This window comes from Nyctibius grandis, chromosome Z, assembly GCF_013368605.1.
Source record: "Nyctibius grandis isolate bNycGra1 chromosome Z, bNycGra1.pri, whole genome shotgun sequence".
NCBI classification, from domain to species: domain Eukaryota; kingdom Metazoa; phylum Chordata; class Aves; order Nyctibiiformes; family Nyctibiidae; genus Nyctibius; species Nyctibius grandis.
In genome coordinates, this window is record NC_090695.1 from 93,624,520 (window position 1) to 93,650,114 (window position 25,595).

General features: G+C 39.4%; 1 protein-coding gene across 1 annotated transcript; it reads left to right on the forward strand.

Annotated features, from left to right (window-relative positions):
- Positions 1-24,760, forward strand: LOC137676282 (SUN domain-containing protein 1-like). The gene is made up of 20 exons (XM_068422981.1): positions 1-243; positions 6,070-6,166; positions 12,680-12,880; positions 13,220-13,410; positions 14,561-14,587; positions 14,692-14,890; positions 15,325-15,413; positions 16,141-16,234; positions 16,352-16,410; positions 17,595-17,740; positions 17,896-18,120; positions 18,632-18,718; positions 19,094-19,137; positions 20,088-20,223; positions 21,105-21,359; positions 21,889-21,973; positions 22,481-22,596; positions 23,085-23,252; positions 24,101-24,193; positions 24,631-24,760. Exons 2-20 carry the CDS (start codon positions 6,090-6,092, stop codon positions 24,742-24,744), a joined length of 2,406 nt encoding a protein of 801 aa, XP_068279082.1. The 5' UTR covers positions 1-243; positions 6,070-6,089; the 3' UTR covers positions 24,745-24,760.
- The last annotated feature ends 835 nt before the right edge of the window (positions 24,761-25,595 follow it).

Sequence of the window (25,595 nt, forward strand, 5' to 3'; positions counted from 1 at the left end):
CGGGAAGCCATTTTGGGATCGTGCGGTGTGGCATGGAACAGCATGTCCCGTCCGCCGGGGAGCGCGCCCTGAGCCCGGGCCGCCATCGCGGGCGCGGAGCGGCGGCCCCCCCGGCAGCCCCTGCCGCCCTTCCCGAGCCCGGAGGCTCACCGGAGCCGGCTGCCCCAGCGCTCGGGAGCTCCCCGGTCTGTGGCGGCCTGTAGAGTCTGATGGGGGAGGCCTTGAGCAAAGCGCTGGATCTCTGTAAGCGCAGGGGCCTGGTGCGGCTGGTGCGCTCGACTGTGTGTGTGTGTGAGTGTGTGTGTGAGGCCTGGAGGTTCCTCGCTCGTGAAATGACTCGGGGTGTGTTGTCGTGCGGCGTTTCGGGTGCTGTGTGTGTAAACAGTGAACAGACGTGTCTGTTGTTTCACCGTAGCTGAATGTATAGCTGGCTTCTATCAGCCTTCCTTTTAAAAACCATCTGAAGGGGTGCTTCGTGGGAATAGGCCTCGTGAAGAACCTCTTTTGTTGTTGTTAGTAGCGTTGCAGTTTGACACCTGTGTGGGGATCTTTGCCATAATGGTCACATCTAGTTTAAAATGTGAATTTTATTGCTTGCGATTTTTTGTTTGTTTGCTTTTGTGTTTTTCTTTTAAAGGAACACTAATGTTTTAAGAATGTGTGTGTTTTATTAAAATGTTGATTTAGCTTGGAGCTCTTTGCTCTTCAGCCTGTTTAAACGAGTAGTTAATTGGGTATGTGGAAAGATCCTAAGTAAATATACTCCACGAAGAAATTTGCCTTTTTTTTTCTTTTACCAAAAAGAGTAATTTTATTAGTTTTTCTAATAATAGTAGAAAACAAAATTTGAAATTATGAGTAAAAATATCTTGCTCTCAGGAACTGATAGGTTTGAATGTTCCACGCTCATCGTTATTAATAATTTGCCCAAAAGTCTGCTTAGCTTTTGTGGCATTAGTATGTTAAATCATAATGACTTAAACTTAGTTTATTTGCTTTAAAGGATAAGGAAAGAATAGGTTCTACTTGAAGTAGTGCTACCAACATCTCTCTAAGACTTGAAATGTATAATTTTCTTGTAATGTAAAAAATAAGACATGCTTTCTGGCAAATTTTGTCATTCTGTAGCAGACTTCCTGGTGAATATTTCTACTCTGCCAGGGTCCCTTGGTGAAATGGCGATTTACCACTTCCTTTGTCACAAAGAGTGTTTGTGAGGAGATGCCTAGAGAGTATGTTGGTGGAAGTCTATTTATGTACCCAAAAAGACATAAGTGGGGGTTCATCCTTGTCCTTGCCACGTGCTTGTAGTGTATATACAATGTGTATTTGGTGCTGCCCCCTCACCCCTTGTGATCACAGGATCAATCAGGTTGGAAGAGACCTCTGGGATCATCGAGTCCAACCATTGCCCTGACACCACCATGTCAGCTAGGCCATTGCACTAAGTGCCATGTCCAGTGATGCTTCTGTGCTTATAGGCCACTATCAGAGCATCTCATCGCCTTCCATGACAGCCAGGAAGTTGGCTGCAGCGGTACTAGGGTTTCCGTGAGGCTGGCTGATTCCTAAAGTGATTTTCAGATAAACAGGCTTATGAGGTATTGATGTGGTCTCATGTCAGTCTGTGGTCTCATGTCAGTCAGATGCTTCATAGTCCACATCCTCTGGAGAGAGCCAAGGGGCTTTGTGCGCAGGTGAATTCTGCTGCTCTGACTAAAGGAGTCCCTGTGCTTCCTTGGGTTCCGACCAAGTCGGGATCTGTGTCTTCTCCTGCCTTTCTACTCTGCTGATTTATTGTAACACTGATTCAGCTGAATTGCAAGGGAGAGATGGTACTTGAGATAATTGTTGTTGTCTGGTTCCCCAAAAAAGCAAATAATCCAGCTGTCTCCTCTGCAGGAATGTGGAAGTTAGCTTGTAAGTTGAGGCGCATCTAGTGTCTGCTTGCATTGCAGCCGAAATGTGTGCTTCTCTTTAATTGCCTTTAGGTTGTCTTATGAATGTATTCGTATTACTTAGGTTGTTTTATGTAACTAGGTGCTTAGTTCTTTCACTATACATCCCTTAGTACTTAGACGCAGATGTTTATTGGCTTCTGAAGAAGGAAAAAAGGCTACTTAAAATTCGGGCCCAGTAATGCTTGCAACAAAGCTGATACCAAAAGCCTACATGAATCTGAGTCCAGACAGATCTATGGTACCTAAATCAGGAATCTACTGGGCACCCAGAAGTGTTTTAAACTGGAACTAAGTACTGTGTCTACCTCTCAGGTTCTCTGCCAAGTTTTGTGGTTTTAAATTTCCAAAATATTTTATTAGCATGTCTCTTTCTGTTTTAGTTGTACATGAGAGTTTCATAAACAAGAAGAATTAATATATGAAAGGTGGAGTGCTGTTAAACATGAGTGAACAAATTAGGGGGAGTTACTGTCCTCCACCCACCCCTGGTCTGTTCTGTAATTTAAAGTTCTGCTGTAATAAGTATGTAGAATATTTCTAAATAAATTGGGTTGATCGTTTGTTTTGAAGAAATGGATAACTAAAAGTAAGCTGTTGCACTAGTAGCCAGGTTTTTAAAAAAATCCAGTTTCGTAGTAAATTTTAGATGCTTGTTTTTGAAAATTGCAGTGGTGATCTCTGAAGGTTATTTTCAAGTTCCGTTTAAGTCAGTTAAGCCTGTTTTGTTGCTTTGAAAAATTGAGTAAAGCTTTTTCCCTTTGAGTCTGAATTAATTTTAGAGTATCAGACAAACAGTGAATCAAGCCAATACTCTAAATCTTCGAAGAGTGTTTTCTAACTATGTGGTGTTTAGAAGGCAAGCCTGTTCTTTGCTGGAGATCTTGGTGCTATGAAAACCAGCTATTAATAGGCCTACGCATAAATACCTTCAGGGCTTTTCAGTGAGCAGTGCCATTGTCAAGTCTGTATTTTATCTAATATTAACTTAATGATATATTTCAAACCTTATCAAATAAGAAATATGATGTAAATTCTAGCATTTGATTTTTTCAGAAATCGAGTAAGGAGAGAACTGGTGGGGAAGGGGAAAAGAACAGGGAAGAAGCTGAGCCAATATGTTATTTTTCAAAGTCTACCTTTGCCCGGCTGGTATAGGTAGCAGAGGCAGAGGGAGGAGCTGGGTAGCTGCTGAAAGCTGGCTCACATAGCCTGCCTTTCCATATGGGAAAATATTGCTGGGTGTCAAAAACACAACACCAGCTATTGAGTTGCCAGTTAAAAACTAGGTTTATTGATGAAATGCTGTGTGCTAAGCAGTCAAGATCAGCTCGAGTGGAAACTAAACAGAGGTGCCCCTAGCTTGTGGTTTCAAAATCTTTCCGTTGGGATGGACCAATTTAAGCAGATCAACCTTAATCATAGCTTTGATATATCTGAGAAATCTGTTTTGCTGTTGTTTAAAGCAGGTGCTATCTGATGGTATCAACATCCCTCATCTTGAAATTCGCTGTATTTCCACTTTCGTTACTGGGGAATCATTGCTCTCTGGTCCCCATTTCCTGTGTTCTAAAATGAGCTCTTACTTGTTGTTAAACGTATGGCAGCAGTTGTTATGTATTCTAGCAGCATTTGCTGCTTATTCTAGCAAGAGAATTAGACTGCTTTGCTAATACTTCCGCACTACTGATTTAAGCTTCCTCTAAACAAACAACAGATTTTATATACAAGCCAGTGAAAGCATTATGGCTCTGAGACAAGTGAAGTAAGTGTAGAGAGGGATCACTTAATGTAAATGCTTTCTCCATAATATTAAAAACATGATGTGTAAATAGCAGAAGTGAGACCTTATTTTCCATTAGCCCCACAAATGCCTGGGAGGTGCTTGCGTTCAGAAAGCTACAATGTTTAGGCCTGTAAGTTCTGATTTTTAAAAACAAGAAGGCAACTCTGTCTTCAGTAGTAATGGAAATATCCTCGTGCCTTATTGACATCAGGATTTGGAGGGTACAGGTGGTCTGACTAAGAGCATTTTAGGGTTATGTGTAGAGATTTCTTATAGAGCTACTACCTGTACCTGTGACTCTGTGCTTTCTGTCTCTATTGAGACAGAAAGTGTCTTACACTTCGGCCACAACAACCCCATGCAGCTCTACAGGCTGGGGGAAGAGTGGTTAGAAAGCGGCCCGGCGGAAAGAGACCTGGGGGTGCTGATCGACAGCCGGCTAAACATGAGCCAGCAGTGTGCCCAGGTGGCCAAGAAGGCCAATGGCATCCTGGCCTCTATTAGGAATAGTGTAGCCAGCCGGTCTAGGGAAGTGATCGTCCCTCTGTACTCGGCACTGGTGAGGCCGCATCTTGAGTACTGTGTTCAGTTCTGGGCCCTGCACTTCAAGAAAGATGTTGAGGTGTTGGAGCGAGTCCAGAGGAGGGCGACCAAGCTGGTGAAGGGTCTGGAGGGTCTGTCCTACGAGGAACGGCTGAGGGAGCTGGGGTTGTTTAGCCTGGAGAAGAGGAGGCTCAGAGGTGACCTTATTGCAGTCTACACTTACCTGAAGGGAGGTTGTAGTGAAGTGGGAGTTGGCCTCTTCTCCCGGGCAACTAGCGATAGAACAAGAGGACACAGCCTCAAGCTTCGCCAGGGGAGGTTCAGGTTGGACATCAGGAAGAATTTCTTTACAGAAAGGGTTATTAGACATTGGAATGGGCTGCCCAGGGAGATGGTGGAGTCACCATCTCTGGATGTGTTTAAGAAAAGACTGGACATGGTACTTAGTGCCATGGTCTAGTTGACAGGGTGGTGTCAGGGCAACGGTTAGACTCGATGATCCCTGAGGTCTCTTCCAACCTGGTTGATTCTGTGATTCTGTATTTCTTATGTATATGTAGCTATACACATGAAAACTCTTATTTCAGCATAGCACAGTTCATCTCCAAAATGAGATACTTGTTGATGTTTTGATTATAAGAATTCAAGTATAGCTAGGGGTATTTTTACCATAGTTTTAGGCATGACAGCACAGTTGCGTGGAATGTCTTTTACTGCTGCTGAAACAGGAGCCGTAGAGAATCTGAAAACAGACAGGATTCTGCTTTGCTAGCCATGCAAATCCAGGATAGCCAAATCCCTGTTTGTTAACCACAAATAACCTACTATCAAAGAATCTTTTCTAGAAAAGCAAAACCTTTCTTGTGGCGAATGAAACTGAGAAGGGCTCAAGGTTTTTTGCAAATATTTTGAACTTACGAGTCAAATCGTACATAATAACACAATGAGTCACCTGAGCAGCTCTGTAAGTTTCTTGATACAACATCATCAGTTTTTTTCTTCCTAAATCTATAATACCTTTCAAAGACCCCATGGAAAGTTTTGCAAGTGTGGGTTGGGTTTGGTTTTTGGTTTGGTTTTCTTTTTTGGAAGTGGATGGCACTCTGGAAAATGTACCTAATTCTAGCTGTGTGAGTCACTTTGCAGTTGGCCCTTCTGCTAGGGAGAATAATCACTGTTTTTATGACAAGAATAAATTAACCAATACCAAATATTAGAATTTGATGTGAAAGGAAGGAAACTCCCGTGCTGCTTAGTGGATGGAATTCAAAGGTTGTAGAGTAAAATAATTTGACTATATGTAAAAACTTTCTCATGTTTCATCTGTGTTACACTTTGGCGCACAGAATGGCCTGTGCTTTGCTCGATAGACTTTGAAAGCAAAACTGATTGTGAAGAGGTCTCTGAAAGCATGGCTGTGTAGTTTTGTAAATTTTTATGCTTAGCTTTTGGGGATGCTAGCATAACTTAGTTCCTGTGGAAGTGTTGCAGTATAGTTGTGATAAGAGCTTGGCTCATATTGCAGTCATGTTCCAGAGAACTCGGAAATTGCTGAAAATAGAGTACCATAAAGAAAGTCACGGTCAGAAATACACTGAGCTTCGTGCAGGGATATCTAGCACTAGCAGCAATACTGCTGAAATACTGAGAGCTCCCTCTTTCTGGTAACAGTAGCTTTTTTTTCCCCAATACTTCATAACACAGGCTGAACAATGCAAGGGTTTTTATATTGACTTTACGTAATTTTAAGTCATTGCATTACTTTATTTTCACCTTTTACAGTATGATTTGAAACAGTCAACATGGACTTTTCACGTCTACACACGTACACTCCTCCCCACTGTCTGCCAGAGAACGCTGGCTATGCATATGCACCCAGGTGAGAACTCTTTTCTTCTTGTAGAGATGCTGCATGTTCTCTGAATGTTGTTAATTCCAGAGAGTTTAGCTTTCATGGTAAGTAGCTGACTTCTTTGAAGAAGCATGCTTTGTCTAGGCTGTTTGAAAAATAACTGCTGTGTCCTAAATGGAGGAAAGAATACATGTTGAACTAACAGGACAGTGACTAAGGTAAGGACTCAGTGTTCATTAGTTGCCATGAATAACTAGTCTCTGCCTAGTTACAATTGCTGTTTTCTGATATGTCTTGTAACTTCTGTGTGTGTGTTTTCTTTTGTGACTTGGCACCATTTTCACTTTAGAACACAGATTGATACGCACTCATTGCTGCTAGTGTGGAACTTGGCTGGAATTTGCATCTTGATTATTTTAGCACAACTGCTTGTGTGAATGTAAAATCTATATTCTAATGAACTTCTTTTTTCTTGCATCTCTTCATTAAACTGACCATTATTAGACTGTTTTTCTTAAATCACTTCAGTTTTCTAAAAATAACTCTGTAGTGTGTTTGCTAGCTTTTGTATTATGTATTCAAAATAAATGCTGTGATGCCCATTTGAGTTTTTTAATATTAATAGAGCAGGTTGTGGCTGCTGATTTGAACTATCTAGCATTTCCTGTTGTCGAGTTAGTAGATGTATTTTTGAAGCCAGTATACATCAGTTAGCCTGAGTTATTGGTTTAGCTAATTTAAAAAAAAAAAATTATCGTTAGGATGCAGTATGAGATTGCTTTTCTGTTCTGTGCCTGTAAGACATTATTATGTATTTAATGTGTATTAAAATGCAGTGTTTAGGTTGGAGAATATTTGGCTGTTTGCCAATAAAACAGAAGTTGGCAAAACTGTAGAATTAAGAGATCACTAACTGAATATTCTTGCTTTTGTGTACTCTAAAACTGTACTGTCATCAGTTTTTGTTGGGATCATGTGTTTTTTAGCTGTAGCCTGATGTCAGTAGTGTTGCAAAATGGTATGTGTTTTATGCTGCATCAATTAAATTGCAACTCTTCCTGAGTTTTTAGAAAAAACATTGGTAGAATGTTGGTTAAATACAAGTGGGTTTGCTAATTTCAAGAAAAGGCATGCTGGACAATGAAAGATGATTTATGTCTATGTGAGCAAGCAGACTCACTATTGTATTTCTAAGTGTTTTTAGATAGCTCTACATTGCAAGTATACCTTAGAGATGGGCTGAAATATTTTAACTCTTTTACAGAGGATAACTTTCCCTATTGTGACCAATGAAAGTAGACTTTGATTCTTCAGGTTGTTTAGACAGTGATTTTTATGTCTCTCTGAGCATATCTTTCTTAAAACAAGCTGTGAAATTGTCATCTCATTCCATTTCTTTTCCTTAATTGTTATATTTGTCTGAAATGATACTGGTACATTCTACTGTACAATCTCCACAGCAACTAATCTTTCTTGCAGACAAGAGGGAATAAGACGCTCTTAGTATTAACTTAAGAAATTAAGATTGATTTTCTTTTTTTATTGTTATTATGTGTATTTCCAAGAGTATTAGCAAAGTAAAGTTAATGGCTTGCTTAAAGTAATCTGGGGTTAAAACCCTTCCGAGCTGGTTGTTTCTTCTTGCCCACTGTTTTGTCAGATACGAGTTTTGCTTCTCGCTGAAGCAAACAAGAATACCACAGGAGCAAAGATAACCTTCCAGGAACGGAAGATGCAGAATGATAAATCCTATTTGAAATCCGGACTATAGTTCGTTATGACTCTGGTGGGGTTTATGTAGAAGACAATTGGAGTGTTTGACTTCTGAAGTAAATGCAGATTGTTGATTTGCAAAACTGAGAACTGGTGAAGAGGCCTTTGTAGAAGGGGAGTGTTACATGTCTTGAAACGTTTTGGCCTCCCATTTTGCTGTGTTAAACTATGTTAGATATAGGTGTTCAGAAATGGATAGAGCTGGATAAGCTGAAGTTTAGTAACTGACTTAATGAAGGCAAGTATAGTTAAACTAGGTTGAAATTAATTCATTGTGATTCTTCCTTGTGTAGAAAGGAAGGATTAGCGAGCACTTTCTTTAAAATTTCCTCTTGAAAAATTCTGTGAAGCCCCAAATATTAAAATAATGGGAGAAAACTACTTGGTACACTGCCTGCTTTCAGGGTGTCAAGAGAGTGAACTACAGTCTTTTGAGGAGATTCTGTGTCTGCTTGCAGAATCTGTGCAGGATGCCATGTGTTACTGATGTAGCTCTTCCTGCCTTGGGTCAAGCAACATTTAAAGAATCTGAGGAAAGGGTGAGTTAGGCAGAGTTGCTAATCAGAACTATTTCCATGCTGAAGTTCATTCCTTTTACTCTCCCCCCAGCCTGTATTTGTTTTGCTTATATTCTGATCTGGCTTGTTCTGCCTTTGACAGTTCAATCTTTACAAAATCTGTGAGTTTCTTTAAAGAAATTGTCTTGTGCGTGTAGCACTGCAGAAAGAAGTACAGTGAAGTTAGATACCACAAAGCTATTAATAGAGTTGGTTATGACCTATTAATAGAATTTATATTAATACTCAGTGGGATTCATAACTGTTTGTAGTGCTTCTACTTTGCGCTTTTACTCCTCCAGCCCAAATCAGAACAGCATTAAACTGATATTGCTAAATAACCTTTATCCTCCTGAAAATGCAAATCAAACTTGTGAATCTCACCCACGTGTCAACATGTAATTTACACCCCCCTCTTCAGGCTGATCTTTCCTTTAGTCGCCGTCATCTTTTGAGTTGTGTTGTTTTTGTCAATTAGGATACCTTTAGCACTGCTTTTCTTCACAAATACGGATTAAATTTATAAGAATTTGTTTTTTGTTCTGTGTCAGAGCATTAAATCAGGATGTAACTTTCTGCAAAATAGTTGAATAAAATCCTTTGGTATTTTTTACATGTGTTCTGGGACTGATTGAAGGAATAGCTAAACAACTCAAGGTAGTGTCCTTGGTCAGTTAATATAAGCAATGGCCTGGTCAGGAAGCATATTAACACTCATGTATTGGTGATAACACCTGCATCCGTGTTAGAAGGCATCTGTTTAACTATAGTTCTCTAGGAGTATTGCATTTATTTATCTATTATTTAAATATTATTTAATAATTTATCTGTTATTATCTTGAATAATCAAGAACATTACTGCCTATTTCATTCCAAGGAATACTTATACAATAAAGGTCCTCCAGGCAAAGCTACAGGTGTGCTAAAATTGGCAGACCTCGTTCTCATTCCACTTATGAAGTAACCCAACCCACTGAAGCCTAGGACATTCTTACTCTGTAGACGCTCATGTGAAGGTATAGAGGAAATAGCCAAGAAGCTGGAAACGTAAGACTAGAGACAGCAGATCTGCGAGCAGCCATGGGAGCTGTTTGTTGGGGTAAGGAACCAGAGTCTGCACTGTTTGTGTAGGTTATCTAGGAGTGTAGGCTAATTGCATCACACCTTTAATATGGTTTTTTGCTATTCATACGTGTTGGATAGGAGTACTATCAATGTACAAGTTCGTTTCTGTCCTGTGAAAGGAAAGGCAGGGGTTTTCTGTTTAGTGTAGTCTTTTCTGTAGAAGGAAAAAGGCTGCTTTCCAAAGCGTGGAAAGTGAGATCGCAAGTTAGGAGACTTCTAGATGCTGTCCTGCCAAGAGAGGACAAATAATTCTCTTCACTTTCAACATAGAGATTTATTATCCTGCATAAGCAAAGGAGAAGCGCTCTTTTTGTTTAAAGACGAAAAAATCCCATGATTTTTAATTTTTTTTTTTTTTGGCAGATAGTAGAGCCCAATTCCAAGCTATGTGTTCAGCCCAAATTGGTACAAATGCTGGTTGAGATACTTAATAACAGCAAGTGTTCATAAACAGAAACAAATTGAGGCTGGTCACAGCTGTCAGCTTGTCCTGTGCACTTTGTGTTCTTGTGAATTGAGTATCTGTAAGAAACGTTGGGTGAAGATGAGGAAAAGCAAATGCATAGTGGCAAGTGTAAATAGCAAAACTGAGTTCTGAAACAGTTGTTTAGGGAGAGACTCAATAGTAAACTATTGCGGATCTGATCCTGTCAGAATGAACAACAGGAGGAGCTGTATTTAACCCATACTCTAACTTCACATCTGTCAGAATGCAAGCTGTCTAAACAATATTTTTGAAAAATGTAGAAATTATATCCTTTCGTACCTAATCAAACGTAGACTAAATGTGTTTTCACATGAGGAGGCTCCTGTCTTTATTTCCTCTCCACCCAAATGTAAGCAAGGATTAATAAGCATAATGTATATAGTAATGTGTGCTGGGTTTGTCTTAAGCTGTGCATATACTTCTGCATTGCACAGGGTTGCATTGTCTGTGGCAGCACAGGTAGGGCAGACCAATAAGATCAAGCAGGTGGTGCTGAAGACCTACCATCAAATCTGTGCACCTCTGGGCCATCAAAGAAGTTATTTTGGACAAGCTCTGGTCTGGTCCTGTGGGCTGATTGCCCATCTGCTGCTGGAGCAACTAGATGCTTTCCTGCAGTGCAATGTCTGGGTTAGGGTTTTTTTTTTTTTACCTGAAAGAAATGCAGTTCACGTGCTCTGACACAGTCCCATCTTAAGTGCTTTGCATTGCATTATGGAGCAATCAAAAAACTCACTTCTAAAGCACCTGCCTTGTCAGAATTAAATCACTATTGTAAGTGTAGCTACTAGGCCTTCTGATGTTAACTTATTTGTATGCCAAAGTCATACAGGGAGACTGAGGGGAGACCTTATTGCACTCTACATACAACTACCTGAAAGGAGGTTGTAGCAAGGTGGGTGTCAGTCTCTTCTCCCAAGGAACAAGAGATAGGACAAGAGGAAATGGCCTCAGGTTGTGCCAGGGGAGGTTTAGAACTGGATATTAGGAAGAATTTCTTCACTGCAAGGATTGTCCAGCACTGGAACAGGCTGCCCAGGGAAGTGGTTGAGTCACCATCCCTGGAGGTATTTAAAAGACATGTAGATGTGACACTTAGGGACGTAGTTTAGTGGTGAACTTGGCAGTGTTAGGTTTGCGGTTGGACTCAATCTTAAAGGTCTTTTCCAAACTAAATGATTCTATGATTCTACAATACATATCATATTATTACTTTCTAATCTTCTGGGGTCTTTAATGAGTGTGTAAGAAAATTATTTCCATTAAATTGTTTTTGCACAAATACATTTTATAATAGCTGTTTATATGTATTTTTTTAAAGGGAAAGCTTCCATTTCAAATACAGATTGCACAGTAGAATCTACTCATTCAGACCTAATTTGCTTGCTTGTTTCTGTTTGGGATTTTGGGGAGCAGGAGCTGCTTCTGTTAATGATACTTTGCTCAGATGCTCTTTTTTTTAAAAAAAAAAAAACCCAACACAAACGAAAAACCCAGGAATATTGAAGTAACTGCTGTTACAGCTCGGTATATGCCTGTGGCTCAAGAGGGGACAGACTCCTTAAGAAAGCTGGCCTAGAGCACTTAATGTTTAGCTACTTTGGGTCACAGTGCTGAGTGGCTCTAGGACCTGGCCTCCTGCTGTGCAATACTCTGACAGCAAGCTCTGCTCAGTTACACAACTGAATGTTTCCTTTGAGTGTAAGTATGAGTATTCTGCTTCAGGCTGAACTTCTGTTTTAGTAAATGTATTTCTTACTGACTCCTCTGTTTAATCTGTGTTTGCCTTGTGTTGCTGCTTTGTCTTCATTGTAAGTTTTCATGGAGGTTCTGAGAAAATCGAGTGTAAAAGCGTGGAGGAGAGTTCCTGGGATAACGATGTGAAGCTTGTCTACACGTAAACTTGCCTCTGTAGGATAAAAAGGAGAAAAATGGATGAAAGACTCTCAACCTTTTTTTTTTTTTTTTATTGGTTCAGACTTAAATATTTCTAATGATTTGCATTAAACTAAGAAATCTTTGAAAAGCACTTTTTAAAAAAGTAGTTGTACTTAAACTACTGTAGCTAAAGTATGGTGTCTTAAAGAGGGAGAAGTTCCTACTTGTTGGGAGATGGAAATTCAGAGTTGTATGGCATATGGATCTTTGGTTCTCAAAACAAGGAACTGACAAACAACAAATAAAAAGAAACTTTTACTATAAATGAGTGCATCATGATTTTTAATCTGCTGCTAGGCGTGGTGAAGAAACTGTCATGAAGGCTTCCTCTCTCAAATTGGTCCCAAAAGAACTATGTGTCTGAGGCTGTATAACAAATGCTTGCTCTGGCTCAACTTCAGCCGTGGTTTCTATGGTGGTTCTTTCTTTCTGTGATTTGCTTTCAGTTGTTAAACTTGTAATATGAATTGCTTAAGAGAACCCTGAATATCTACACACTTCTAAGTTACTTGGGTTACGTGGCATATCTTGTGGGAATTGCTCCATAACCCTGGACAAACTGCTTTTAATGGAAACTTATACTGGCTTGAAGGGCGTGTTTGTTACAAGGGGAATTTTCTCTTAAACTTTGGTAACTTTGCTGTTCTTATTTTGCTGCAGTTCGAGTTATTCTTCATCCGCTTTGGATTTTGAGACTGAAAACAAAATAGAACCGGTATTTGATTCACCAAGAATGTCACGGCGTAGTTTACGGTTAGCTGCTGCAGGATTTAATAAATCAGATGATGCACGAAGTGACAGCCTTCATGACAGCTCTTATGCCGGAAACGTGTCCTCCAGAGAACAGTCTTCTAACAAGAAGTAAGCATTTTTTATCATCGCAAGTTAATTTATTGGTTGGAGTCTTGAGACTTCCTGTTTGAACACAATAGAACAAACATAAGTTACCTGCTATTTTATTCTTTGTTCTCAATGTTTACTGCCATACTTTGAAAATTATGTTCAGTGTGTGGTTTGCAGTGAGGTCTTTGCAAAAGTATAGATGCTTGAATGTGAGGATTTTCTTTTAAACCTGATTTGAGCTGTCTAGACACGTGAGTGTTAAAATACCTTGACGTTTTTTTCCTTCACTTAAATTGAGAGACAGAGAAATTTGCATCTTTAGTGCTATGTCTTACTTGTATTTGCTTTGTTTCCTAGGATGATGAAGCAACGCAGAAGTATGACTGCACGATCTGGCAGTGTAAGACACACACCAAGGAAAAATGTATCCAGCTCTTCCGTTTTTAGCCAAAGCAGTTTCAACAGCCATGCCCGTGATGCGTCAATGGTATCCACTGTATTGGATGAATCTTTGATTCGAGAGCAGACAGAAATTGATCATTTCTGGGGTAGGTAATCATTGCTATTGCTCATATCAGCCTGTGAAAACTGCTTATGGTTTGGTGTGTATAAACATATGTCCACATCTTACCTCTTTTCCCCATCCATTTTTGCATCCTGCCCTCAAATGTGTGCATGTACTTCCTCTTTTGCTGTACCTGTCTGCTTGCTAAGATGCTGACTAGAAGTTCACAGTCCAGTTTGTAAACTTGATGTACTGGCGTAGTCAACATGAGGACACGTTGTGCAGGCAAGTTAATACGCCAGGCAAGCATATACAATTTTGTGATGCAACACCATAGATTGTATAGCTGTAATCATCTGTTATCATTACTTTCTTCAAAATGTGCACAGAGTACTTCATGTAAAGAATGGTAAACATGTAACTTGGCTTTGAAAAACCAAAGGAAAAGCATTTCTTGTTTGCTTGTAGGCAGAAGTGTGTTTCAACTTAACATAGCTTAGTCTGAAAGTTTCAAATTAGTGGCACTTCAGGATTTCCCACGAGGGTTTTTGTGTGTGGCTGGCTGGTTTGTTTTTGCAAGTATATACAAGTAAGCTTTTCTGGAACCTACTGTTTTCATTGAAGAGGAAAATATGGGAGTTGTCTACATAAAGTATTGTCTATGTAAAATGTTGTGTAGGAGGAGATCAACAACTTATTATAGCTCTCAATTCAGAATATTTGTTTCTAGTCAGTACGCTTGTGACCTTCCCAGAGTCCTAATGTAGAGTTGTTTCAGTCTTGGTAGAACACATTCTAAACTTTAGATTACCTGTCTCTTAAAACAGAATCTTAAAATACAGTAGTACCAAAGTAGTTGCCAAGCTACAGAAACAGCGTAAGCTTGTAAGTAGCTGCTTTAAAGTCACGTGGGAGCTAAGAAAAGGTGTAGTTGTCATTCATTATTATGTCTGCCACTTCCGTGGTAGAATGCTTTTCACTGACTGTTACCCTACTACATTAATGTCCAAATTTATGGATCTATTCGTGTGGTGAACTGCAAAATATGTTAAATACTAATCACAAAGTGGCTTTTCTTTGCAGTCTTAAAATTGGCGGGACTTTTAATTTGAGTTCATGTCAGATATCATAATTGATTACGGGACTTCCTTATATTTGGGACCAAATTGTTTTTCTTTTTTTTCCCTTTGAAGGTCTTGATGATGAAGGTGACCCTACAGGTAACTACACTTTTCTTTTACTTCCACATGCATTCTATTTAACGGTAACTAGTGATGGCAATACTGATGTCAATGCACTGAATGTTTTCCTCTTGGTTTGCTAGGTGGTGGTACTACACTGATGCAGGGAAATGGTGATATAGTAACAGCAGAAATGCAGACCACAATGATCAACGGCTACACTTGCAGTGACTGCAGCATGCTTTCTGAACGGAAGGAGGTTCTTACAGCATACTCAGCTTCTCATGTGCCATCTTCCAGAATTTACTCTAGGGACAGAAGCCAGAAACATGCATCTAGTAAGTTACTTTCTCTTGTGTTTTATCTGGATAGCATAGTGGTATACAGTTTAGTTGATGCATTTTCCATGTAGTGTTATTTAAGCACTCTTCCTACCCTGCTAAATTTACCAATAACTAAATTCCAGAGATCAGCTTAAATGAAATACCTTCTTCTATATCAGTTGAAACTCTATGTCCTTGTCAGCTTCTGATCTATCAACGTGGTTTTTTTTTTTTTCAATGCTGCTGTAGGAATTAAACAATTTCAAAATGAAAATGCCATGGTATCTTAACAAGTTACATTTCCAAGCTGATTTGGGACACAGTGGGCTGTTCCAGCCAGCAGTGATCGTAAGAGTGTCCTGGTACCGGATCTATATGTGTCTGTTTACAAGGGTTTTCAGGTAGTAACTTTTTCTGTGCAGTCCTGTTATTTTTTTTTTTTTTTTCTTACAGGAACTTTCCAAGATGGAGCAGAATTGTTACTTTGCAGTGCTTCCATTATCCGAGAAATCTGAGAGATACCTTCCTTCTTTCTGCTTTAGGTTTTTTCTCCTCATTTAACCTTGTAGCTTATTAGAGTGTTTTTAGAAGCTAAACCTCAACTACTTGAAAAATTGAACTCCAAAGGGAAAAATTGATTCCAGATAGACTTCTTAGTGACTACATTCCTAAAGCTCAAACCCAAATGAACCTGCTGTAAATAAGGTTCTGCCTTTCCAAGGCAGTGTCCATTCTATGGATGGTTGTCCTCAGTGTCTTGACTGTGTCTGCCTGCCTCTTGCATAACATCTTGGATTTTGGTTGTTGGTAGTCCTCAGTTATCACGAAGAAGTTGTTTCTTGGGAGGCCTCGAATTAGAAAGGAACCAATTTTGGGATTCTTGTAGGTGTGTTATTCTTAATGAAGTATGTTTTCAGTGGCAAGAAATCTGATGCTGCTAATCTATGCATTTCTTGAAACATACTGAGGTCTTCAGTGCGTGGTAACTTGGACTCAAACATTAATACCGCATTTTGGGCAAGATAGCATTGTTAAAACAAATGAGCATTTCATCTTTTTGCATGGCTATTGGTTTTGTTGAGTAGCTGATGTTATAACGCTGTCCTGCTTGTGATATCTAGATGTTACTAAGCTGCATGCGTTGCCTGTACTCATGCATTTCTCTGCTGTGCAAAGTATTCTTGGCCACAGTTGCATGTCCCTCTGCTTGGTTTCTTCGAACGTGTGCTGCAGTAATTACATTTCACACTACTACTTTTTGTCTTCTAGGGAGGGCAGCTTCTGGCATGTTCAGGTTGCTTAGAACTGGGTGGTATCAACTTGTTACTGGGACGTCTTTGCTCAAGGTGTTTCTTCTAAGAAGGTGTGTATCCTTTGAAAAAATTGTTTTGTGAGCAAATTATTTACCCAGTTATAAGATAAAGCAGTAAAATATCATAAATGTATTGTTTCTTGTAAACTTCCCTCTCTCTTTCTCTAGATGCCTTCCAAAGATCTGCAAGCTGTTACTGGTTCTTATCCCACTCCTGTTTCTACTCGGTATGTGAATCGCTTAGTCATCATACAAATTGGTGTATGCTTGCTACAGCTGTTCCAAAATAACATTTTCAGTTGAACTTTTGGTTTATGAAGAAGATGCAGAAGTAAAAAAGAGCAGGTTTGTTTGTGAACAGGGCAGTAATTCAAGGTTTCAAAGTATTGACAAGTCAGTGAGCTTTCCCCTTGCAATGATTTAATTTAATAGAGCTCTTTAGACAGAGAGAGTGGGTGAGTAAGTAAATGCACTGTAGTCCTTTTTTTCTTTACCTCCCTTCATAGGAATAGCAGTGAGGTCATAAAGAGTAGGCTGCATATGGGATGCTTTGATTGTTGTCAATCTCCATAAAAGTGTGGTTAAGTTCTTTTACCAACTCATCCTAAGTCTTTCCTTTGCTCTAGACCGTGCTTTAGTTGCTTAAAATACTACTTTTTAGACTGGTTGGTTGACAATATTCCAGGCCATGTCTACTTTGAAATAAACAAACTCAGTTAAAAATATTTCCTGAAAGTGCTGGGCCATTTCTGAAAAGCAGTTTCATGTCTTTTCATGTTCTAAAAAACTTGTAGCTACTTTGGGGAGAAGATGAAGCTTCTCAGAAACTTACAGTGGGGATTCAAAACCCTCTGTACTAGGGAGAATAAGAAAGGAAGAAGTTACCCTGTGTAGAAAATGCTGCTACTTCTCACTAAGATATTGCAAAAATAAGGGTGATCTCTACTAGATTGTTTCCATGGAAGCCTAAGTTTCCTCCATTTTTTTAGATACTATGCAATGTGGTATGTAGTGAGTAGGGTATAAGGCAAGATATTTTCCATAGAGATGAAAAACAGTATTTACATCTGCCTTCAGAGAGCATGGCCTGTCTTAATCAGTAAATGAGATCTAGGTCCCAGGGAAGCAGTAGTATGAGATTAAGGATAGATCATGATATATAAGCACAAGCTGCCTGCCATACAACTGTGTGGTACTGATGGATGTTCCGTAATATTCTTGAGTGCTTGACTTAACACTTTTAAAGCTGGCTCATGCTCATTTTTATGTAGACTGGAGTGATGTCCGCAGTGTGATGTCTACCTTGCGGTAGGTAGCTTGTGTCCTTAAGTAAGAAGACAGTTTGTAGCTGTAAGCAGTCTTAAGGGAGAATTCTCTTGAGCACTCTTTTTGCTTTTTGTTTCTGATCTAGGTATATGGTTCTGGGGGCTTGATGGCTTCATTTCATCATTACCTTTGTTGAACTGGACAAGAATTGATAGAATACAGAGAACAGGTGACTTTCTTCGTGTTCCTGAACCACCGGCTGGTTCTTTTCCCTCTGTGCTACCTCCAAAGGTAAGGGAGAACTGTCTAGGGAAGAACTTTAATATCTTTTAATACTTCTTAACTCCTATGTCTTCAATATTTTGGAATAACTACTTGGCACATAAGGGTAATGTAAATAAATGTATTTATTTTTATATACTTAAAAAAATATCTTTATACCATAGGATACCATAAATACCTTTGGTTCTGGTTGTATAAGTGAGCTGGAGAAGCAAATGGTCTTCGTGTCTGACAGATGCCATCACCATGATGTAGAATACAGCAAAGTGATGCTTCTACTCCGTAATCTTCAAGATCAGGTTGCCCAGATGAGTGACAAAAGCGAAACATTGAGGCTAATAAAAAATGTGATGGGTCAATACCTTAAAGATATGGAACTGGAGGAAAAGGTAAAATAGTCAGTTATTGATGCTTTCTGATACTGATCAAGATATTCTATTTTAGTAATGCAGATTAGTAGCAATTTGACTTCAGGATTCTTTTTCTGTTACAGAATTAATTGATAGGTAGTAAATGCCAGGGAGTGGTCATTGGCATTTGTTCCTCCTTTGTTACTGCTGACAAAGGATTAATGCCAGATAGATGGTCTAAAGTAGAATCTTACATTGCTGAAAAGCAGCTGGATTTATTCTTTTTTCATACAGAGAAAAAAGACTATAGGAAGGACTCGTAACAAAGAAGGGGTTTTGTGGTAAACTTCGTTGTGTATAACCCCTACTACTACTGCATAACCCCTACTACTTTATATTTATTACAGATTCTATAATTTCTCACACTACCTGCAGGATAAGTCACTTAAACACTTGCAGAATGAAATAAAAATCATGCTTTGTAGAAAATCTCAATTATGCTATTTGTACTCAGAAAGAAAATACACCACCTTTTTCTTCTCTGTTTAAGACTGACTTCCTGGCTTTACATCAAGAATATGAGTTACGCATCCTGACACTGGAAGACCTTCTTGGAAAACTCTCTGCTCAATCCAAGGTATTGAAAGTTAGCTTTGCTAACTCGCTGTTGTTGTAACCCATTGATAAAATAGACTAAGTTTTTTGTTGACTATCGCAAACCCCAGTTTGCTTTACTGTAGCTATTACAGTTGTTTAAGTCTCAAAACTTGTGTTCTTGCTCCCCCTTCTTGGAGAGGGCGTCAGTCCAAAGATTAAAAGTTATTCACTTGACCAATGAGGCAGGTTCTATTTGGAATAAAGTCTTCTTATAGAGAGGCACAAACGTAAGTGTGGGGACACAGTCCTGTATGGGTGGTGCTAAAATGTGTCATTTTCATTTAACATTCTTTATCCTCTTTGTCATTTGTGTTTCTTTCTATATGTTAAAACTAACTTTTGTATTTTTTTTTAGGACATCCAGAAGGAGCTTGACATAGCCATAGCAAAAACAATGAGGTATAAGCACTTTTCAAATGTATTTTGATTTTTCAGTCCTGATGCTAACTGATGGTGATATACATGTTCTTCAAAATACAACAATCCTTTTCTTTGTGTCAGTTAACTGACCTTAAGAGTTTGTTGTCAGCAAGAGTACTTCTGTCTTATAGTAGACTCTGATGCCTAACGTCAGCGCAAGGCCCACTTCCACTGTGTGAGCAGTCCTTCAGCTATATTTTTGACTAGAGAAAGCTGTACAGAGGAGGAGAATGGGTCACTTCTTACCCTCTTAAAAACACATTAGAATTTTTTCTCAGATTGCTTAGTGAGGTATACAGTAACTGCTTTTGATAGGCTTTATATTTAAATTCTTGAATTGTATCAGTTCTAGCCTTCGTCTCTGTTTTTGGTTTGTCAGCTATACTACTTCACGCTCGTGTACTGTGTAATACCAGGATAAAAACTGCAGCACTTCATTAAGTAGTTTCCCCATTGGAAAGTGGAAAAGATACACGTATTTGCTGATTGTCATTTAAATTAGATCTAAATGTAAAATGGCTTTAGAATGATGGCTGATAGTTTTTTCCATAGCGTGCACTGAACACTGATCTGTACTGGTCATATGTGACCTGCTACTAAAGCTCAACTTGACACCTGCCTCTAAAGTTATTCTGGTTTAAGTAAGATAACGTGAAACTCAATCTAACCAGTGGCAAACTCATGCAAATAAAGTTTGACTGGTTTGGTGGAAATCTTAAATTCCAAAAAATCTATATCTGTTTGACTTATTAACATATCGGCCTGGTGATGTTCTACAGCCTAAGTTCTAAGCTCACAGTGTCTTATCATGGTGAACAGCTGAACTAGGAAAGCATGTTGTATTAGACAAGTACGTTCTCACACCTTTGGGACCTGATGGAATGATTCAAACTACTCTTTTCTAATTATTGACTCCTTGTTTTTGTCAGAGATGTTGATGAACATAATCAACTTTTGTCCAGAGTTAAAAAGCTAGAACTAGAGTTGTCTCAGATGAAATCGGAGCTGCCAACTGGGGAAAGCGTGAAGACAAGTTGTGAGAAAATAGATGTCATTCATGAAAAAGTAGGTTCTGTAACTTCTGTAACTGGCCCAGTAAAACTTGGTTTTGTTCACAAACTTTCTTGAAATGCACTGCAATAAGTAATGTGGGGGTAGTATTAACCTTAAAGAATGGTAGCGTTTTATGTGGTGGTACTGTAAACTTTTTCCATTAGTGCGTAACATTTTACTAGACAAGAGTTTATGGCTTGTTTTCTACAATGGAAGGTTTTTTTGCATTTAAGATATGATGCAATAGCAGTTCTGTATACAGTGCTTTGCTGTTCTTACCGATGTATTTTGCCTAACCCATGGAAATGTGGGTAAGAAACTTATGTAAAAGCAAGTTAGGTTTGTGATCTGAGAGTTGTTTTTAAAAAAGCAGGCTTACTTTTGAAGCCTTTTATAAGGTCTGACTAGAATGTAGCCAACAAAATACAACAGTAAGTATTGGTATGGGATTATCAACTTTGACTAAAATACCGTCTCGTGATAATGCTCAAATATGAACTAGCAGTTGTGTATGGAATCAAAGCATACCATCCGTGAGTGATTAAGCAACTTGCTTAACTAGGCCTAACAAGTACACTGTTCCCCTTAAAGTTGCCATGATGCCTTTGTTGCAGCCAACTTTTTTATTCTGAAGCGTTGGACCCCTGATGTAAACCACATAGTTTGCTAGGGCTTTAAGTGTGTCTTGTTCACCAAACCAATGAAGCACCCAGATTTCCCATGTGTTCTTCTGCACACCTGACTGGTCTATTATTTTAGTGTAAGGCAATGTAGTTAAAACACATGTGAAGGCTGGGCTTCTGTGTAGTACTGTGCTTGTTGTGTACATGGTATTACTTAATCATTTATAAAGACTAATCATTTCTATTGTAATTGTTAATGGCTTCTAATAGGTAGATGCCCAGGTCAAAGAATCTGTCAAGCTAATGCTTTTTGGTGATCAACAAGATAACTTTCCTGAATCGCTTCTCCCATGGCTTACGTCCAATTTTGTGAGCAAAAGTGATCTGCAGACTTTGCTGCGGGATCTAGAGTTGCAGATCCTCAAGAATATTACTCTCCATATGTCTGTTACAAACCAAAAACTAACATCTGAATTAGTAACAAATGCTCTGACTGATGCAGGGATTTCTGGTATCACAAAAGCGGTGAGCGAGTTTAAGTTCTCAAAAGTTCAACTAAAACTGTAAAGAGTCCTTGTATAGGCATTTTGTGGAGCATAACTGTCAGCATAAATGTTAATGACTTAGAGAGATGTTGGGATCATTAACTGAAATGGGGAAAACTACAGAAATTGCTTTACCAAGTGTATTCTTAGAGCATTGCTTGTTGCCTGTTGTGAATGTTTTTTCCCCAAAGTATGCTATCTTGAAAATGGAAGAATTCCCAAAAAACAAGCATACCAAAGAAGTGCAGTTCAGGGTCTTGGGAAGGTGGTGGAAAGAATGCAACTTTTGAAGAAAACACCAGTCAAGATGCAGCATGAATTTGTGTTTTAAGCCGACAGCCATGCATTAAAAATCGCCTCTGTCTTGACAGAGGTTTCAAAGACTTGTGATGGAGTGCAGCATCTCAAAAAGATGCTTATATACATATATACAGATGTGTATATATCAATTATCAGTTGATATTATTAAAATCTTTCCTATTTCCATTCTCCTATGTGTACATCTGTAGCAAGCACAGATTACTGTAAACAATGCACTGAAACTCTACTCTCAAGACAAGATTGCTATGGTGGATTTCGCCTTGGAATCTGGAGGTAAATAGTAGAGGAAACATCATTTTTACTATTCATGTTATTTATAGTATTTACTAAAAATCTTGAAGACTAAAGGTTAGTAGAGCATCCTTAGGTGTTGCTTGATCATCAGACTACTGCGATCTGTGCATGTTTACAGGGTGATGTATCAGCCTAGGTATGCATAGGTAGAGATAGAATAGTTTTTCTAAGCATGTGCACAACTGGATAATAGAGAACCCTAGATGTGTCTGTGTGGGGTGTACACACCACTGAATTCACTAGGGAAAATGTGTATTTTTCAGCCCTCTTAAATGAAAAACCTTTAACGTGTTCTTAAAATAACATTGTACTTGATAGAAGCATCATCTCCCTGGAAAATTATTAGACTTTTAACAATCTCTTAGTTTTTTTTTTTCTGAGGAAAACAACAGGTATATTCATTAAGGTTTATACAAATCTCTGCCTTAAAAGTCTTCAGGAAGAAATGAGTAATTATTTCTGCTAACCTGATATATCTTTTTTAAGGTGGCAGCATTCTGAGTACTCGCTGTTCTGAAACCTTTGAGAGCAGAACAGCATTAATTAGCCTTTTTGGAATTCCTCTGTGGTACTTCTCTCAGTCTCCCAGAGTGGTGATTCAGGTAATTAAAGGCCAAGTAAACAAATTCAGCAATGTTCTTTAGCATTGAGTGGTTTGGGTTGGTTTTTGGATGCTAGATGTTTGTCTGTAGTGTATTGGGGGGCACAGGTCTGTTGAACTCTGCTCCCAAGAGTGGGATTCTTCTGATAGTTCCTGGGTACTGTTTAAGTCCTACTCTAGCAAAATTAAGACCCTTATAGGAGGCTTGGGTGGTGCATTGGCCTTCTGCAAAGTACGAGCACTGGAAGGGTTCCTCTCGAGAAGTAATCTTCAAGTGGGTCTTCAAATCAGGTGGGTCAGGTGGATTTGCTGTCTGCCTGAGAAGTTCTACCAAATAGATTATATTCTGCCACTTAGTATCTAAGACTGTCCCTAATAATTCAGAATTCATTCTTTATTACAAAAAAATGACAAAATGCTTGTGGTTGTCTTTGTTGTTGTTGTTGTTGTTGTGTCCCATCCTGTCCTCTCCCCCTTCCTCCTGTCTAGCCGGACATGTATCCAGGAAACTGCTGGGCTTTCAAAGGATCACAGGGGTATCTTGTAGTCAAACTTTCGATGAAGATCTATCCAACTGCCTTTACAGTGGAACACATACCAAAATCACTTTCACCAACAGGAAATATCACCAGTGCTCCTAGGAACTTTTCAGTATATGTAAGTCTGTGTCTGAAGTTAAGTCGATGTTTGTATGCATAAAGAATATTTGTGTTTACGTATCTTGGAAAATAACAACTTCAGGGAGGACAGCTAAGGAGAGACACTGTTTCTGTCATTGCTCTTAAAATTGCCTTTTTTTAAATGAGCTTTGAGGTTAGGAATAAGAAGTGTTACCACTAATATTGGAGGAATTGTTTCTTTTCTCTTGCTTTATACAGTAGTAAACATTTTTGGAGAGAGATGAGGGTTTTTAATTTGGTGTAGCTCTTTCATATACTTTAATTGTTCCATCCTTCCTCCACTCCTCCTCCTTCCCCCTCCAATTTTGGCGCTTCATCTTATTTATGATGTACCTTAAATAATTTTTTAAATTGATTTTAACTAGCACCACAGTTGGGTAGGCGTGATTGCAGAACAGCGGATCACAGGATACGTCAGAGTATAGCTGTGATATCTGGGAACTTTTTGTCTAGTTCTTTTAAATGCTTAGGCAGTCATCTGCAAGCCTCTGAATCTTGACTTCTGTCTTGTTTATAACCTTGATGTCTTCTCGTTCTTCTTTGTATTGCGCAGTTTATATTGTACACTGTGATAGTGGTTTTGCCATGGAAGTTAAGGGGTTTGACCATGAAAAGATACAAACATAGCACAGCGATTCGCAGTGCAGGGAACTCAAATACAGAGCTGTGCCTGAACAAGCTAATGCTTGTTGCACAGGAAACATTCTGATCCTGGTTTGATAGACTTCTGAGTGCTCTCTGTTGATACTCAGTTATGTAAGCATGCTTCTGGTTTTGATGTGATTTCAAATTTGGCAAGCAAAAATCTTTATCCTGTTGTTACAGGGCCTAGATGATGAATATCAAGAAGAAGGCAAGCTTCTAGGACAGTATGTCTATGATGAAGGAGGAGAACCACTGCAGATGTTTCCAGTGATGGTAAGTCTGGATGATAACGTTTAAAGTCTCCAGAGGAAGATACTCGTATTTTGTGTGGTAGTGAGCAGTGAAGGAAAAAGGCCTCATTCTCTGTTGGGCACTATAGAAACTGAGGCAGAAAGTATGCACCTATCTGCCTCGAAACCTGTGGTCTAAATAGATTGGAGGGGAGGAAGGGTTTGTGCCACCTGCATGGAAATGGTGTGAAGATGCTAGACAGCTGAAGAGTCTGCTTCATGCTGCTTCTGACTCCCTGTGCAAATAACTAGTCATAAGGCAAGGGAAGGTTCTCTTCAAAGTGGCAGAAAGTTCCCAAGGCGTGACTTGTTTATTAATAACAGTTGGTAGTTGCAGGAATCTAAGCAAGCAACTTCAGTTGCACCTGTTTATAGTAGAAACCTAACTCTGGCTTGTGTGTTTGCTTTTGCCTTCTCCAGGAGAAAAGTGAAAACGCCTTCCAAATAGTGGAACTGAAAGTTTTTTCTAACTGGGGACATCCAGAATACACATGCCTTTATCGGTTCAGAGTGCATGGGAAACCTGCCGAATAAACTCCTACACTACAGCTCGGATTGTTTTTGTTGTACATTTTGTTCTCAATTTGTATATACATACATCATCTTTGCTAAGTCGTGGGCAACGGGAGAGGTGCCTGAGGACTGGAGGAAAGCGAATGTCACTCCAGTCTTCAAAAAGGGCAAGAAGGAGGACCCGGGTAACTATAGACTGGTCAGCCTCACCTCCATCCCTGGAAAGATGATGGAACAACTTGTCCTTGGTGCTGTCTCTAGGCACATCAAGGATAGGGGGATCGTTAGGGGCAGTCAACATGGCTTCACCAAGGGGAAGTCATGCTTAACCAACTTGATAGCCTTTTATGAGGACATAACCCGGTGGATAGATGATGGTAAAGCTGTGGATGTGGTCTATCTCGATTTCAGTAAAGCATTTGACACGGTCTCCCACAGCATCCTCGCAGCTAAACTGAGGAAGTGTGGTCTGGATGATCGGGTAGTGAGGTGGATTGTGAACTGGCTGAAGGAAAGAAGCCAGAGAGCGGTGGTCAATGGGACAGAGTCCAGTTGGAGGCCTGTGTCTAGCAGAGTCCCTCAAGGGTCGGTTCTGGGACCAGTTCTATTCAATATATTCATTAATGACTTGGATGAGGGATTAGAGTGCGCTGTCAGCAAGTTCACTGATGACACAAAACTGGGAGGAGTGGCTGACACACCGGAAGGCTGCGCAGCCATTCAGAGAGACCTGGACAGGCTGGAGAGTTGGGCGGGGAGAAATTTAATGAAATAGAACAAGGGCAAGTGTAGAGTCCTGCATCTGGGCAAGAACAACCCCAGGTATGAGTACAAGTTGGGGACAGACCTGTTGGAGAGCAGCGTAGGGGAAA

Bases quoted from the DNA above. Each gene is read 5' to 3' on its own strand.
- LOC137676282 (XM_068422981.1), top strand. From the start codon at position 6,090: ATGGACTTTTCACGTCTACACACGTACACTCCTCCCCACTGTCTGCCA. The intron at 14,891-15,324 runs GTTACTTTCTCT...TTTTTCTTACAG, and splicing joins CAGAAACATGCATCTAGTAA to GAACTTTCCAAGATGGAGCA. The intron at 20,224-21,104 runs GTAGGTTCTGTA...GGCTTCTAATAG, and splicing joins TAGATGTCATTCATGAAAAA to GTAGATGCCCAGGTCAAAGA.